The sequence below is a fragment of the Gallinula chloropus genome, assembly GCF_964237585.1.
Source record: "Gallinula chloropus genome assembly, chromosome: 23".
In the NCBI taxonomy this organism is placed as follows: Eukaryota; Metazoa; Chordata; class Aves; order Gruiformes; family Rallidae; genus Gallinula; species Gallinula chloropus.
In genome coordinates, this window is record NC_140108.1 from 6031617 (window position 1) to 6046485 (window position 14869).

At 55.4% G+C, this 14869-nt stretch overlaps 1 protein-coding gene across 1 annotated transcript; it reads right to left on the reverse strand.

Moving 5' to 3' along the window:
* Positions 1-4688: 4688 nt before the first annotated feature.
* Positions 4689-13151, reverse strand: ECE1 (endothelin converting enzyme 1; the record flags this gene model as incomplete). The annotated part of the gene is made up of 17 exons (XM_084274779.1): positions 4689-5066; positions 5286-5381; positions 5474-5664; positions 5745-5812; positions 5943-6053; positions 6252-6355; positions 6728-6805; positions 6901-6999; positions 7238-7348; positions 7780-7894; positions 7998-8140; positions 8676-8867; positions 8952-9164; positions 9577-9701; positions 11113-11325; positions 11945-12086; positions 13065-13151. 17 exons carry the CDS (start codon positions 13149-13151, stop codon positions 4890-4892), a joined length of 2265 nt encoding a protein of 754 aa, XP_084130905.1. The 3' UTR covers positions 4689-4889.
* Positions 13152-14869: the final 1718 nt, after the last annotated feature.

The window sequence follows — 14869 nt, forward strand, 5'->3', positions numbered from 1 at the left end:
TTATTAGTGGAGCTGGTGGCAGAAGGAAGATGACAAGCACGCTATTTAGTTCCCCTTTCTGTGCTGTTCATTGTGCGGTGGGGTGAGGGGATGAGGTGAGCTTGTACCCACCTCAAACTGCTTGTGGGAAATGGGGTGAAACGGAACACGATGAGATTTTTTGGGACGAAAAAACCCTGCTCAAACCTTGCCAGCCTGTACAGAAGTTCTGCATGGAGACTATTTCCAGCTACAGCCAGGAACAAGTAGGAGGGTCCAAGTATTTATTTTTTCCGAGCCAGTTTTCCTCTGCAGGCTACTGCCCACCCAGATACTGCTGATTCCCTACCAGAAGAACTAAGGACTGAAGAGAGAAACAACAGTGACCTCAAAGAAAAGCCAAATAACACCCTGCTCCCCAAAAAAGTGAGAACAAAGGAGGACCTTTTATCAGGGTAGGAGATTTGCCCAAGGACATCTCCAGCCATCCTGGAGAGCTGCTGCACTCACAGCACATCTCTCCTATCTGCAGCCTGCTGGAAAGACAGATCCACCTCCAACAGCTCCTAAAGACTTTGCTGTAATAATTTTGAGGGTGCAAATAATTTTGGGGGGGTGGGGTTGGTGGCAGGCACCGTTCTGCTGACTGCCTCCCAAACGTGGCACTTCTCCTGGTACACCCCCTCACGCGGAAGGAAATTCATACCAAAAGCAAATTGACATCTATGGCTCCCTCTGTTCTACAGAAATAGCTGCCTATAAACACAGCTGCAAAAGAGCCTCCTAGCTCCAGTATCTTTAGCTATATCACTTCTTCCTGCCCATTTAGAAAGAAAAGGGGGGAAAAAAAAGAAGAAAAAAGAAACAAACCGTGGTATTTTTACCACATTGTCTGCTGAAGCGTGCTAGCCATGCGAAGGAGCCAGGCTCCTGGCTCTGCCTTAAAGCTCTTCCAGAATCAATGCCTCCCCTTGCCCATCATTTTATCTTTTATTTTTAATTTCCTAAGAGGGGAAAGCAGACTGCTTTCTCTTCCATACTACTCCACATAGGACAATTTGGCCAATGAAACCTGTGGATTTGGCGAGCCCCGAGCGAGTGCCAGCTGGTTCCTACTGCCTCTGCTGCTTCTCCATTTTATTTTTCCTCCTATATTTTCCTCCTAGCTCTATTAGCACCTGAATACTGATCTACCACTGTGGAAGTCTTGACTTTACAGTGCCGAGCTCTTGTTTCAGAGGATCACCAGCCCTTTTGCCAGTCTCACTGGTCCCTCACGTACCTGGTACATCAGAGATGCTCACAAACCAAGTGGCGAAGAGCACGGGTTGCCTTAGGTAAAGAGGGCAAAGGATTGGGGTATCACAGGAAAAGGGCTGTTTTCCTACAGGAATTGTTTTGAGGAAGCTTTTGGCCTTAAAAAAATCTCACAGTCAAAGGCCAAGTAACACCCTGCTCCCCAAAAGTGACAGAACAAAGGAGAACCTTTTATCAGGGTAGGAGATTTACCCAAGGACATCTCCAGCCATCCTGGAGAGCTGCTGCACTCACAGCACATCTCTCCTGTCTGTAGCCTGTTGGGAAGACAGACCCCCCTCCACAGCTCCTAAAGACCCCAGCAATGCTGTGATGTGTCAGGAGTTAAATCCTGCTTGGAAGGGGCCAACGGGGAAGAGCAGCAGTTCGGAGGGTTGGGTTTAGCCCCTCACACCTGGAACGTGTGAACAACCACCCCTTCCAGCTCAGCACCCCAGCACAGCATGGCATCAGCACCTCCCCCCTCAGCTTCTCCTACTTTTCCCCTCACTGATCCCCTTCCAACACCCTCCAGGCAAAAACAACCGACCCAAAGCATTAAAAAAACCCCAAAACCCAGCCCAGTTTGGAGCTTCCCCAGTCCCTCCTCCTGCCCAAGCTTAGCCCTCAGCAAACGTCTCTGCCCTCCGGGCACACGTCTGAGCACAAAATGAAACGAATACCACCCAGGATCAGGCAAGCCCACACCAGGCACTGGCACAGGAGTGGGATGAGTCACCTCCTGCCTGCCCTGCCTACACCCACCAGCCTCCCCGGCAGGCAAACATCCACCCCTGGCTCTGAACCCGGCACCGGGAGCCTTGACCGTGGCGGCGTTCCCCTTCCACCGACGCAAGCTGCTGCTCGCCCTTGAAACCCTTCCTGTGCTGGGGCTGTCCTCTCCGTGGGGTGGCCTGGGTCCCTTCCCTATGAGTGAAAAAAACAAAAACCTTTTCCTTTTGGATGGTTAAACCACCCCTAACACCATCCCACCTCTCCCGTGCAACGGGCCCTGCTCCCCTCCCCGCTTCTCAGGGCTGGGAAAACATCCTTCCAAGCCCAGCCTTGCTTTCCTCACTTAACTCCTCTTTGCCTCACACCCACACCACTGCTCTCTCTTCCTAGGAACATTGGGATTTCACTGCATTTTAAACACACAGGGGCCAAATCCAAGCCAACAACCCCCATGGTGGCAGCATTGCTGCCTCCTGCCAGCCCGGGAGCGGAGAGCGCAGGCAGTGATTCTCTCGGCTCCACCGCCCTCTGTGGGTTTGCACCACCGTATCCAGCCGGATCCCAGGGAAAAACCAGCTGCCACGGCCGCCTCTCCCAGCTCTGCAGGAAACAGAACACCCTACGCTGCGTCGTGCGAGCAGAAAGCGAGGATGCTCAGGTTTCAACTCAAGCTGAGAGTGAAAAACAACGAAAGAACATCAAAAGAGAAACGTTACCACCTTATTTACATGGCACTTTACATGCCCAGCACAGTCTGTCTCATCCTGGCAGCAAAGGCATTCCTGCTTTCTGAAAGCTTCCTATGGATGGGGCAAACCCCAGCTGCTGGAGCCCAAATCCATCCTCTGCTAACTGGTGCTAAGTAGCAAAATGAGCACCCAAGGTGCTGCTTGTTTTGTGGCCATCGGGCCTCCTGGGTGCTCAGTACAGAGTCCATGGTCCAGATCCTGCACTGGATGCTTGGGCAAGCCCCACAAAGCCACGGAGCATCCGCTCAGAAGCGAAGGCTGGCCGGCATTCCCGAGCTGGCAGCATCCAGCCAGCATCACAGAGCTATAAATAAGGCTGTGTGGAGAGCAACCTGTGTGGGGCCTGCACTGCTGGAGCAGAGCACAGCCTGGCTGGCCAAAAACTCACCCAGAGAGGAAGGAAAAGCATCCGGGAAAGACCTCCCTGCCGAGGAGATGCGTGGGGCCATGCCATAGAAGTGGAAAGCAAACAACTACCCGCAGCAAGTGTGGGATTGGGGTACAAAAGCCTGGCTTTAGCCTCTGAGGGAGGTGGAAGATGCCAAGGGCGGGCTGGGAAAAGCCTCCTCAGCTCTGTTTCATCAGCACAGGATGGGCTCGGCCCCATGGACAGAGAAAAACACACATAAAGGGATGCAAAACTCTCCAGCTTTTAGGAAAAACAAGTCATGAGCAGCTCCAGACCCAGTAAAAAGTATTTATTATTTCAGTTGCGATAAGCCCCGCTTATAGGGTGAAAAAATAGTTACAAAACCCACCCCCCCCAACCCTTCCTTTTACATATAAATATTTCAAATCCCTCTATGTCCTTGCTTTCTGTCTAGAGCAAGAAGGTGCCCCACGAGACAAGACACAGTGCCTGTGCTACTGTCAGTGGTTTCCTCTAAAAAGAAAAAAATGCAAAAGGAATATTAAAAACCCTTAAGAAAGCCCCTCACCCCCATCCTGGTCAAATTGTGCACCGGTGGCCAAACCAGCCACGGAGGGATGAAGGCTCGAGGGCACATGGTGATTTCGGGACTTGCAGTTTTCCCAAGCACAGTGGTGAGTGAAGCAGCAGTAGGAAATGCCCACGCTTGTCTGGGGAAGCTTTTGGGCCAGGAACTCACAGCTGAGCTCCAGAGAGGACAAGGAGGAAGAACCAGGTGCTTCATCCACGCTGTCACCACCTTGGTTACATCTTTGGCACGTCAACGTTTTTTTCCCCTTTGCACTTGGGAAATTAAAGCTAATCCCAGGAGCTGTAGCAGCCTGGCAGAGCCTTTCTGTGACCCTCCAGCCCTGTCCCATGACCTGCTGTCCCCAATTTCCCCATTGGCATCCTCCAAAGACTGTCCCCTTCCAGAGAAACCCGGGATCTGAGGCCGGGTAGTTGCATTTACAGCCCACTGGCTTTGCAGTCCAGCTTCCCCAGCCAAGGGACTGTCACCACAGGGTGCTGCACCGACAGCTGCACCGAGTTTAAAAAAAAATATATATATAAAAAAATTAATAAATATACTAATCTTTTACTAAAAAAAAAAAAAAAGGCTTTTAAATGCATTTTCCCTGAAATTTTCCAGTGTATTCCACAATGCATGAAGTAATAAAAAAAATATATATTCCCCCCTCCCCCCCAAAAAATATATCTTAACCTATTTTCCATCCTCATGTGCGTATCTTTGGAGAGAGGAAGGTATGTCAGGGGTATTTAGACACGCAGCCAAACCCGCTGGCACTGCGGCGTTCCCTTTGTCGCCTCAAAAAAATAGTAATTAGAAATAAAACCCCAAATGATGTTTAAACAGGGGTGGTGGGTCAGAACGGGGCGCTGCGTGTGCTAATACCAGGGTAGCGCCCAGGGACACACGTGCCTCAACACATGGCCTGGTCATAGTGAGAAAGAAATGACACTCCCCACCCCCCCCCTCACAAAATCAAAGTCATTTCACAACCAAGTGAGGGGATGAGGAATGTTCACAGTGGATCGAACCTCAGACAACACCGGGGCCACGAGGCACCGCTCCGGTTGAGAACTGGGCAGTTCGTGACATGGAGAAGTGGTTGGAGCATCTCCAAAGTGCTGGGGAAACTCAGCCGTCGGTGGAGGACAAAGCAACCTGCAAGCTGGTTCCCTCGGCCACTCGCCCATCACCAGACTTCACACTTCTTGGGGGGGTTCATGGGAGAACCCAGGGGGCAGCCGAAATGCTCCGCAAAGTCCCGGGAGTTGGAGACGGTGCCGATGACGCGGAAGCGCGAGGGGCTGTGGGGATCGGTGATGAGCCCCTCGTGCGAGCTCTCCGGCGTGCGAACCGAACACCACACCTGCACGGGGAGCGGGAGCCACGTCAGCACCAGCATTCACCACCACAAGGCCCTGCTTGGTACCCAATCAGACCTGCCCTGCTTGCGTGACGGGCACCCACACAGATTCAGCCTTTTAACCAGAACCCACCTCAATCTGGTTCTCCAAGCAGCATCCCTGCAGACCTCAGTTTTGCCCTCCCAAAAAAATTCCGTGCATCCATCCTGCCTGCCACCTACCTGGGCAAAGCCAACGAAGAAGAGCTGGTGGTTGGTGAGGCCGAGGGTCGGCAGGGTTTCTTCATTCCCATTCTTTTTCAGCCAGTTTTGATATGCCTGGAGGCAACGGAGCACAACAGGCTCAGAGGACAACGCTGACCCCACCACACCGTGCCACCCACCGCATGTCCCCAGCTCCGTGGCCCTACCCGGTAGGCAGCTTTCAGGCCCCCGTTGTCAGCAATGTTCTCCCCAAGCGTGTGCTTGCCGTTGACAGCTTCCCCATTGATGGTGTAGTTGCCATACTGCTCCACCATGCACTCTGTCTGACGCTTGAAAGCCTCCACTGAGGAGTTCTTCCACCAGGGACGCAGGTTACCATCCTTGTCATACTCCCGGCCTGCCAAAAACACAGCGGGTCCTTCAACACCCCCACCACCCACCACTCCAGAAGCCCACCTACCCAAGCCCTGGCCGTACCTTGGTCATCGAAGGCGTGTGTTAACTCATGGCCCACCACCACACCAATCCCACCAAAATTCAGGGACCTGCAGGAGAGTGATGCTGAGAATTAAGAGAGCAGTCACTGCTCCCCACAGCCATCAAATGGAGCCTCAAAAATGTGGGATGGGAGAAGATTTGGGAATCCTACCCTCCCTGTTTTCCCCAGGCTCTTACTTGGGAGACGCACGGGTATAGAAAGGGGCCTGGAGAATGCCGGCAGGGAAGACGATCTCGTTCTTGGTGGGTGAGTAGTAAGCGTTGACTGTTGGGGGAGTCATGCTCCATCTGCAGGGACATGGACACAGCCAACGTGGCAGCTGATGTTTGCTCCAACACCTCTTATCACCCTCTTCTCACAGTGCAAAGCTGTCAGCACAAATTTAACTCCCCAAACCCAGCGTGGTATGGGGGACACCAAACCCCACCCCTCCAAGTACTGAGGTGTTCCCTGCTGAGTGCAACAGGGAGGTGGAAAGGACTTACTGGTCCCGGTTTGGTGGTTTCCGGAGCTGGTCAGCAGTGACCCTGGCTGAGAAGTTGTAGAACTGCATGACGTTCTCAAAGTAGAGGTCAGGCACAGCCTCATACTGCAAAAGAGCAAGGTGGGAGCAGTGTGGTCATCACCTGGCCTCGCTGCTCCCTCCACTGTCACATCCGAGCCCGTGGAGCAGCATGAGTTACAGCCTCTCATCTCTCCTCCTCTCCAACATCTGCTGAGCCTCAGGAGGACAATGAATCACTGTTACAGAAACCGGCTCCTCCTCTTCCAGAGCAGGAATCCCGGGAGCCCCAGCCCGCCCAGAACTGGCCCGGAGAACAGCCAAGGACATCAGTGAGACCCTTCTGGAGGATAACCTGGGGTTCAAGGCTGCCCCAAGGCCATGGCGATGGGCATGTGTCCTGAACACACTAGTGGAAGGGGAAAAAGGAGACCCAGGGGACATATTTGACCAACTCACGTCATTAAAGACTTTATCCAGCTCCTTGGGGTCCATGATGAACTTGGGGTAGCCAATCATGTTGTAGATAGCATCTGCCTGGAGAATGACAAGGACCAAAATGCTTTTGGTGCCAGGGATAGAAGGACAGCTGGGCTGGCCCCACCCCCCCCCACCATCACCCTTCTCCTCACCTTCTCTTTGGCCGATTTCCTCGTCTCTTCATCCATCCACTGCAGGGTCTCCAGGCTTTCCTCAAAGGCTGTTTTAATCTCTGCAATCATTTCCTCTGCCTAGACAAAACAAGGTGGCACAGTGTGAGTCCAGAGAGCTGGATTCTCACCCCGGAGACTTCAAAGACCCTTTGCACCCCAGGGGAGGAAGCGGCTGGGATGCTGAGATGCCACATGGAGCAGTGAAAACCCCATGGAACGGAGATGGACGGTGGAATGAGAGGTGGGCAGAGAAGCACTGGCTGCCCCAGCTGCCCACCATTGTGGTGGCTCACGCTCTGCTCGCTTGGGGACGTACCACCTGCTTGCTGTCCTCTGCAAAGGTGGCCTTGACAAACATGGCCCCCAGGGCAAAGCCCAGGTTGTTGTCTGTATCACTGATGCAAAACTTCCAGCGTGGAAGGCAGGTCTGCATGGAACAAGAGGTGGTCGTCACTGGTGGCATGGCCCAAGAGTCCCCTAACCTTCCTACCCCTTCCTTGCCCTACCAGAACACAGGGTTTGCATCCATCCTGGGCACCAGACCTGCACCCCATCCCTATTTTATGGGTGCAATGTGGTGGGGACACCCCCCCCATCCCTATTTTATGGGTGCAATGTGGTGTGGACACCCCCCCCATCCCTATTTTATGGGTGCAATGTGGTGTGGACACCCCCCCCATCCCTATTTTATGGGTGCAATGTGGTGGGGACAACCCCCCATCCCTATTTTATGGGTGCAATGTGGTGGGGACACCCCCCCCATCCCTATTTTATGGGTGCAATGTGGTGGGTACTTCACCTAAAAACCTCTTCCCATTTTAATGGTGATTTAGGGGCTTCAGGGACACCCCCCCTCACCTTCTTCGTCCCATACATCACTTCCATGAATTTCTCCTCAGCATCCTGGAAGCGCTGGTCGAGGAAGGGGCTGGTTTTCCGCACCAAATTCCAGATCATGTAGTTGTTGAGGAGACTGAAGCGAGAAGTGGTGAGCAAGCAGCAGGATGCACCCACCCACCCACCCCAGGCACCCCTCCACCCCACGCACCCCTCCGTACAGGCTGGGGGGGTCTCACCATTTATCAGTGGCCAGGATGAGGTCAGAGACCTGCTCCAGGTACTCCTTGGCGTAGACCACGACGGGCTCTGACTCGTTGAGCTCCACAGGGTAGAAGACCGTGGAGAGGAAGGGCATCCAGTCCACGGCTGGCGCCAGCTCCTGCAAAAGCCATCACACTGCTATGGACCCAAAAACTATCGGGGCAGGGGGGGACAGTGGGGGAACAGTAGCCCTTTGCAGAGCTGGAAGCCACCGCGTCAGCCCCAGTTTGAGGAGGCCAGTTCCCATAACAGCAGCGTCCTTGAAAGGTCGGAGGGGAGTAAACAACTTCCTCCCACAACGGAAAAGAAAGTGGGACGGGTGTCAAAAATGCTGACACGACCCATTAGAGCCCCTTTGGGGACACAGGGAGGTGACTGGGCTGACGTCTGCAGCCAGACCACAGGCAGCAGCACTGGGAGGGCGGCAGTGCTGTGGCAGGACAGCCGCCGGCCTTGGGGGTGGTCCAGAGGCTGGGAGGAGCAGGCCAGGGTGGGATTTCCCCAAGGATGTGAGCCAGGCTGTTGCACAAGAGCATCCCAGACGGTGTGAGCCAGGATCAGACTTCCTCAGGAGAGCTACGTCACCCTCCAGCCATCCAACCCTGCTTCCCAAACCACAACGGAGCAGAGATCTTCACCACCTCCATCCCTACCTTCAGGTCTCCAGCAGTCATTTTATGGTAGATGACTTCCTCATCCCGGTGCTTCTCCTGTGGGATGGTGATGTTGGCCAAGGCTGTCTCAAAATCCAAGATCTGCTGCATCTGCTGTCGCGTTGACTCCTCATCAGCGCCACCCAGGAACATCCCCAGCTGCACCATGTAGTTCAGGTAGCCGGTGAGAACCTACGCGGCAGAACAAGGAGGAGATGAGCGTGATGGGTACCAGCCACCTCCCCAACAAAGCCCCTTTTCCCACGTGGGCTTCACCTTCTCATTCTCAGTCTTGTTGAGGTAGTAATCCCGTGATGGCAGGCCCAACCCTGACTGATCCACCTGGATCACGTTGCTGTTGGAGTTCTTCGAGTCGGCGCTGACGTAGACGGAGAAGAAGGGCGAGATGCGGTAATGCGCCGTCACCTCCCGCAGCGTCGCGTTGAAGTTGTCACCGGCCCAGGGACCGGTGATGTTCCAGCCACCCAGCTGGGGAGAGACAACACCCAGATTTTGGGTAAGGAATCACAGAATCATAGAGGTTGGAAAGGACTTCAAGAGCTCATTGGGTCCAACCCCCCTGCCAGAGAAAGGTCCCTAGGACAGGTCGCACAGGTCAGCATCCAGAATGGTCTGGAATATCTCCAGAGAAGGAGACTCCACAACCCCCCTAGGCAGCCTGTTCCAGGAATGAGCACCTAGAGTTGCTTAAATATCCCCCCAGTACCCATCCTGAGGGGGAAGCATCTTGTAACAGGACTAAAAACCCCAGATCTGCCTATAAATCCTATAAATCCCTGCCCCAGGGGATGCTCTGCCCCAGAGAGCACTGGGAACGGGGATCTGGAGGGTGCTGGGGCTGCCCAAAAATAGACTTCCCACCCTGTGGACGGGGCCAAACCTTTTGGATGAGCTCCATGAGCGGTGCAGCCCGCAGCTCCTCGATCTTGCTCTCGTTCATGCAGGCCTGGTAATAGCGCTGGGCCTTGCGCTCCGCCTCGCTTGACACGTTGGCCGTGGTGTTTTCTGCAGAAGGTACCCAAGGGGGGCTTACAGGGGGTCCCCATCCCCCTGAGGGGGGAGTGGGAGGTGTGGGGGGGGGGCTGCTGACAGCATGCCAGAGCCCCCATCCTTCCCCCAGAGAAATATTCAGCCCCATTCCAGGCAAAGCCACGCTCCAGGAAGCCACCAAGATTAGCCCTGACAGTGCCCTCAGTGTCCCCAAGAGCATCCCACAGCCCCCAGCCCTTCCCACCCCCATCTCCTCCTCCACCCGCAGCGACTCCTCTACCTCTTTGGAGCAGAAAGATAAAGAAAGAACAAAACAAACCCCACATTTTCCCAGCAGTTCCCACGTTCCCAGCATCACCCAGCCCCCTGCGCTGCCCTTGCCCCCGTGCTGGTGCTCCCCAGCCCTATATTATTTATTCCTCCAAGAAGGAACAATAAACCCATTTTTCTCCTCTGCCTCCAAAAACCATCCTTTTTTTTGTTCTTTCCCTTTTGTTTTCCTTTTCCCTGTAAATTCTCCTTCCCCAGAGGTTTGGGGGGAGGTTTGTTTTGGGGTTTTGGGGGTTTTTTTTCCCCTTTTCCTCACGACACAGCTTGCACCTTTGGCTTCCCAGCTGTGTGGTTTTATTAACTAAAGATCCCTCAGCTCCAAGGAATTCAAGGAAATGCCGAACGCGACCGCTTGGCTGGAGGCCTGAGCCCTTCTCCTGGTTAAAAAAACCAGAGCCAGATTTCTGTGGGAAGAACCAGGGATGAAAGCAGCCTTCATGTGCCATCCCCCACCTCCTCCTTCCTTCTCCCAGTAGACAACCCTCTTCCCAAACCTTCTCCTTTCACATCCCCAGCCCCGGCGCAGTGGAAAGTGCTGATAAGGAGCCAGTTGTTTGCTCAAAGCTCGAACAAACCGTCCCTGCTCGTTGCCTGGATAAGCAGCCCTGATTTGGTGTTTGCTCACAGAGGCTGAGCTTTGGGATCCTCCCTCCGCCGGGGGAGTTCTGACCCCAAAGAAATGGCCAGATTGGCAGTCAGCTCCCCTCTTCTCCACAAAAAAAAGGCTGGGAGCTACAACAGGAGGAGAACCCCATATCCTTAGGGTGATAGTGGGGCGCTACAGCCTCTGGATGGAGTTTGGGGTATGAATCCTGAATGTCAGGGCTCCTGGGAATGCTGCCACAGGGTTTGCACAGCCAAAGCTGGGACCCTTTCCCTGCTTGGCACCAGAGTGCTGCAAAACCACAAGCAAAACTCCCAGGGGCATCCAGGAGAGCGAGCGCTGCCGGGATCCGCTTCCCGCTGTCCACAGGGCACACGTGTCACAGGCGGGTGGGACATTGGGGTTTGAGCCTGACCTGACATCCCTACGGACATGTTTTTGGGATGCCCTGGCCCTAAGGCACCACAGATCCCACCGTTCCCACGTACTCACCCAGCAGATGCTTCATGATGGCCTGGTTGTGCTCCCAGAGGTTGTTGAAGGTGCCCCAGCGTGAGTGGCCATCGGGGAGGGGGTTGGCCTTGATCCAGCCCCCACAAGCATAGCTGAAAAAATCCTCACAGGGATTCACTGCCCGGTCCAGCGAGCTGAGGATGGAGCTGGTGACCGAGATACAGGCTTCTGACAGGCACACAGCAGGTGACCCTGGGGGTGGGAGTGATGGGTTCAGCTCTTCCACCGCGATACGATGAGCTGCATCACCAAACATCCTGCCCCGCCAGGAAGGATGCAGGCACATATCCCACCTGGTACCTGAGCATCCCACCCCATACTCAGTGTTGGGCAACACAGACCAGCATCCCATCCCGTGCCCAAGCATCCTGTCCCGTGCCCAAGCATCCTGTCCCAGGGTGAGGGATGCAGGCCAGCATCTCACCCTACACCTGAGCATCCCACCCTGGGATCCCATCCTGTCCTGCATCTAGCTCCAGGGCAAAGGATGCAGATGAGGATCCCACAGAATCACAGAGCCATAAGAGTTGGAAGGGACCTCCAAAGCTCATCAAGTCCAACTCCCCTGCCAAAGCAGGGTCCCTAGGACAGGTCACACAGTTCGGCGGGTCCAGACAGGTCTGGAATATCTCCAGAGGAGACTCCACACCCCCTGGGCAGCCTGTCCCAGGGCTCATGTAAAAATATCTATTGATAGAGCGAGCTTTCCTTCCCAAACTCACCCCACACCTGAGCATCCCAACCCAGGAACCCTCCCAGCAACCCTCCCTGTTCGAAGGGGTAGGGATCCCCACGCAGCACGAGGACTTACGGGCTCTGTACTCCAAGACGAGCCCCAGCAGACACGCAGCCAGCAGAGCTGCCAGCACCACCACCGCCACCACCAGCTGCTTCTCCACGCGCGTCCGCTCAGCCCAGCACCCGGGGCTGCTCCTGGACCCACGGAAATTCACCTGTGGGAAAAGCAGCACCGTTTCCCCGCTCTTGGAAAAACCCACCCGTGGAAAAACCCACCCACTCACCCCTCATTTTCCTTCCTACCAACCATGGTGCAAACCTGGATCCCCGGCGAGGGATCCGGCACGGTTTGGGCTGGGAGAGGAGGCAGCTGCCTTCCAGAAACTGGCCAGGAAAGGCAGCACAATAGCAGGAAAGGGAGTGTGTGTGTGGGGGGGGGGAGTGTTTCGACAGGCTCACCTGCCACCCTGTGCCTCCCCAAACCCCTCCTCGAGCACAGCTGTAACCCCCCTGGGTGTCCCTGTGCCCAGTGCCGGCACTGGGACAGGGTGGGGACCGCAGCGGCGGGAAGTGCCTTAACAGGATACTCCCGCTCAGCCGAAAAACATCCCCAGGAAACATCCCGATGCGACAGGGGGAAAGCGAAAAACGCAGCGGAGACCCCATTTTTGGGGTCAAAAACACCATTCTGGGGAGAAAGCCACGGGGCTGGGAGCAGGGCCAGCACATAAGAGCATCGCTCAGGCCCAAAACCTTCCCGGGCGAGGCCGGGCGCTGGCAGCCGTGGGGCTTTTCTCTCGCCACCCGCAGCCTTTTTTAAGCTGCTTTCCCTCTGCTCGGGGAGGATTTAACTTAATCCCCTTTTGTACGGGGACGAAGCTCCCACCGCCACGGTAATTGTTTGCCCCACGGTAATTGCTTGTCCCAGCCAGGCTGGGAAGGGGCTCAGCAGGCAGGAAAAGTGGAGCCAGGGCAGGACAAACAGCCAAGCCAGGATCCAGCCTGTAGGATCCCCCACCGCTGGTTCCGGGTGCCAGGAAGGGAGCAAAGGGCACCTGGAGCCAACATGGTTCTGCCCACACTGGACTTTGCCCCATGCTCCAGAGCAGAAAACCCTCCTACAACCCCCCTGCTGCTTGCCAAGACCCTAAAAACCCCCTTTTTTCCCCTCAAAAACCCCACGTGGAGCCTACCTGGAAGCCATTGGGATACCCATCGCCTTCACTGATGGAGTCCAGGGGGTCTTCGTCGTCCAACGTCGCCCGCTTGTAGGTCGACATCTGCACGGGGAGACCGGCAAACAGAGGCGCTCAGCGGCTCGGGGGTGAGGAAGAGGAGGAGGAAAGAAGGCGAGGAAGGAGGAATACGCACCCTCTAAAGCCACCTCCTCCTCCTCCTCCGGGGAGCTAAATCCCGAATGGCTCCCGGGTAGTGAAGCGCTAAACAAGCGCCCGAGGAAGGTTATGGAAAGCCAGGCAGCCGGAGCCAAGCGCTGAGCGAAGCCGAACCCGCCTCGCTTTCCCCCAGGGCCGGGTTGTGCAACCTCCCCTTCAGCCTGGAATAAAGCCGGTTCCTCCTCCCGGTTCAGCTCCAGGCCCCGAATCGAGGTGAGGGAGCCCCCCTCCCCAGCACCCCCCCACCTCCCCGTACTGGGGCCCTGAGAAAGGCTGGTAAGCAGAGAAAATGGCTTTTCACCCCAAAACTACCATCCCGCTCGTGCTCCACGCCTCATCTGGGAACCACACGCAGCTCAAAACAGCTTATGGGGTCCCTCTGAGCACCCAAAGGAGACGGCACCTTGAATTCAGGCTCTCTCCCAGCTCCTGGTCCCCCGGGGCGTTACCGCATGTGCTGGTGCCTGGCTCTTATCTCATCTCCCCCCAGCAGCAAAACAAGGGAAAGCTCCGGGGTTGGCAGCCAGCCCTTATCGTGCCACTGCTTCCTTCCCCCCTGACACAGCCCTGCCAGCCAGCCAGTCAAAACAACCCTCCACCCACCCCTGAGGGGCTTAGCACCCCAAAAATCCCCTCCCCGACCCCCACAACCCACAGGCCGAGCAGCATCGGACACATCCCATCACCCCTTGATGCAGCACAGGGTGGGAGATGTCCCCTCACCCTGCTGCTCTCACCTTCAAAGGATCAAAGCCTGGCACAAAGCGTGCCTCAGTTCCCCCCCCCCCCCCCCCCCCCCCCCCGGTAGGAACGCGCATGCAACGAAAGCACCAGTTCTCAGCCCCGTTCCCAAACTTCCCCTTCCACAATGAGTAACAAATCACATCCTCTCCCCCCAGATCCCGATTCACAGCTTTGATTTTCAACAGCCTCAAAAACCCCACCTGGGGGAGGAAAAAAGGGTTAAAAGAAGAGAGCAGCCTCCCTCCTGGCTTGTGCAAAAAAATCTCCATTTCTAACCCCAAAATAAAACCTCCCCTGGGCCCCTGCAAACCTCTGAGGGAAAAGCTTTCACCACAAGGTTTTTATCGCTGGCAAAACCTGGTTTTCAATTCTATTTTTCAGCATCCTCTTTCACTTTCCCCCCTTTGCTTTTCCCAATTTGCTGCTGGGGGGGGGAACTCTCAGCTCTGGGTACAACTCCCCCCCACACACACACACCAGGGGGGGAGATACATCACAGACCCCCCCAAAAAACTGCTCCTAAGCCCCGAATTCCTGGAGTCCCAGCTTCCAGCCAAGGCTTTCACTCCATTTCCTGAGGAAATGGGGGGGGGGAGGTGGTGATCCCCCACCCCTCCTAGCCTGGAAACACCAAGAAAAAGGGAAAAAAGCCATAGAAAAAGGAAATAACCCCCCCCAAACCCTGACAACATGAGGGATGTGCTGGCTCAACGCTGTGTTAGACATCAGAGAATCCAAGCTCAGCTTACCCCCCCAAAAATAACCCACTCCAGGGGGGTGTGTGTACCTGGACACCCCCCCAGCATCTTTCATTCAGGAGAAATTTGGTCCAGGAATGTATTTTTTAGCACCTGTCCCCC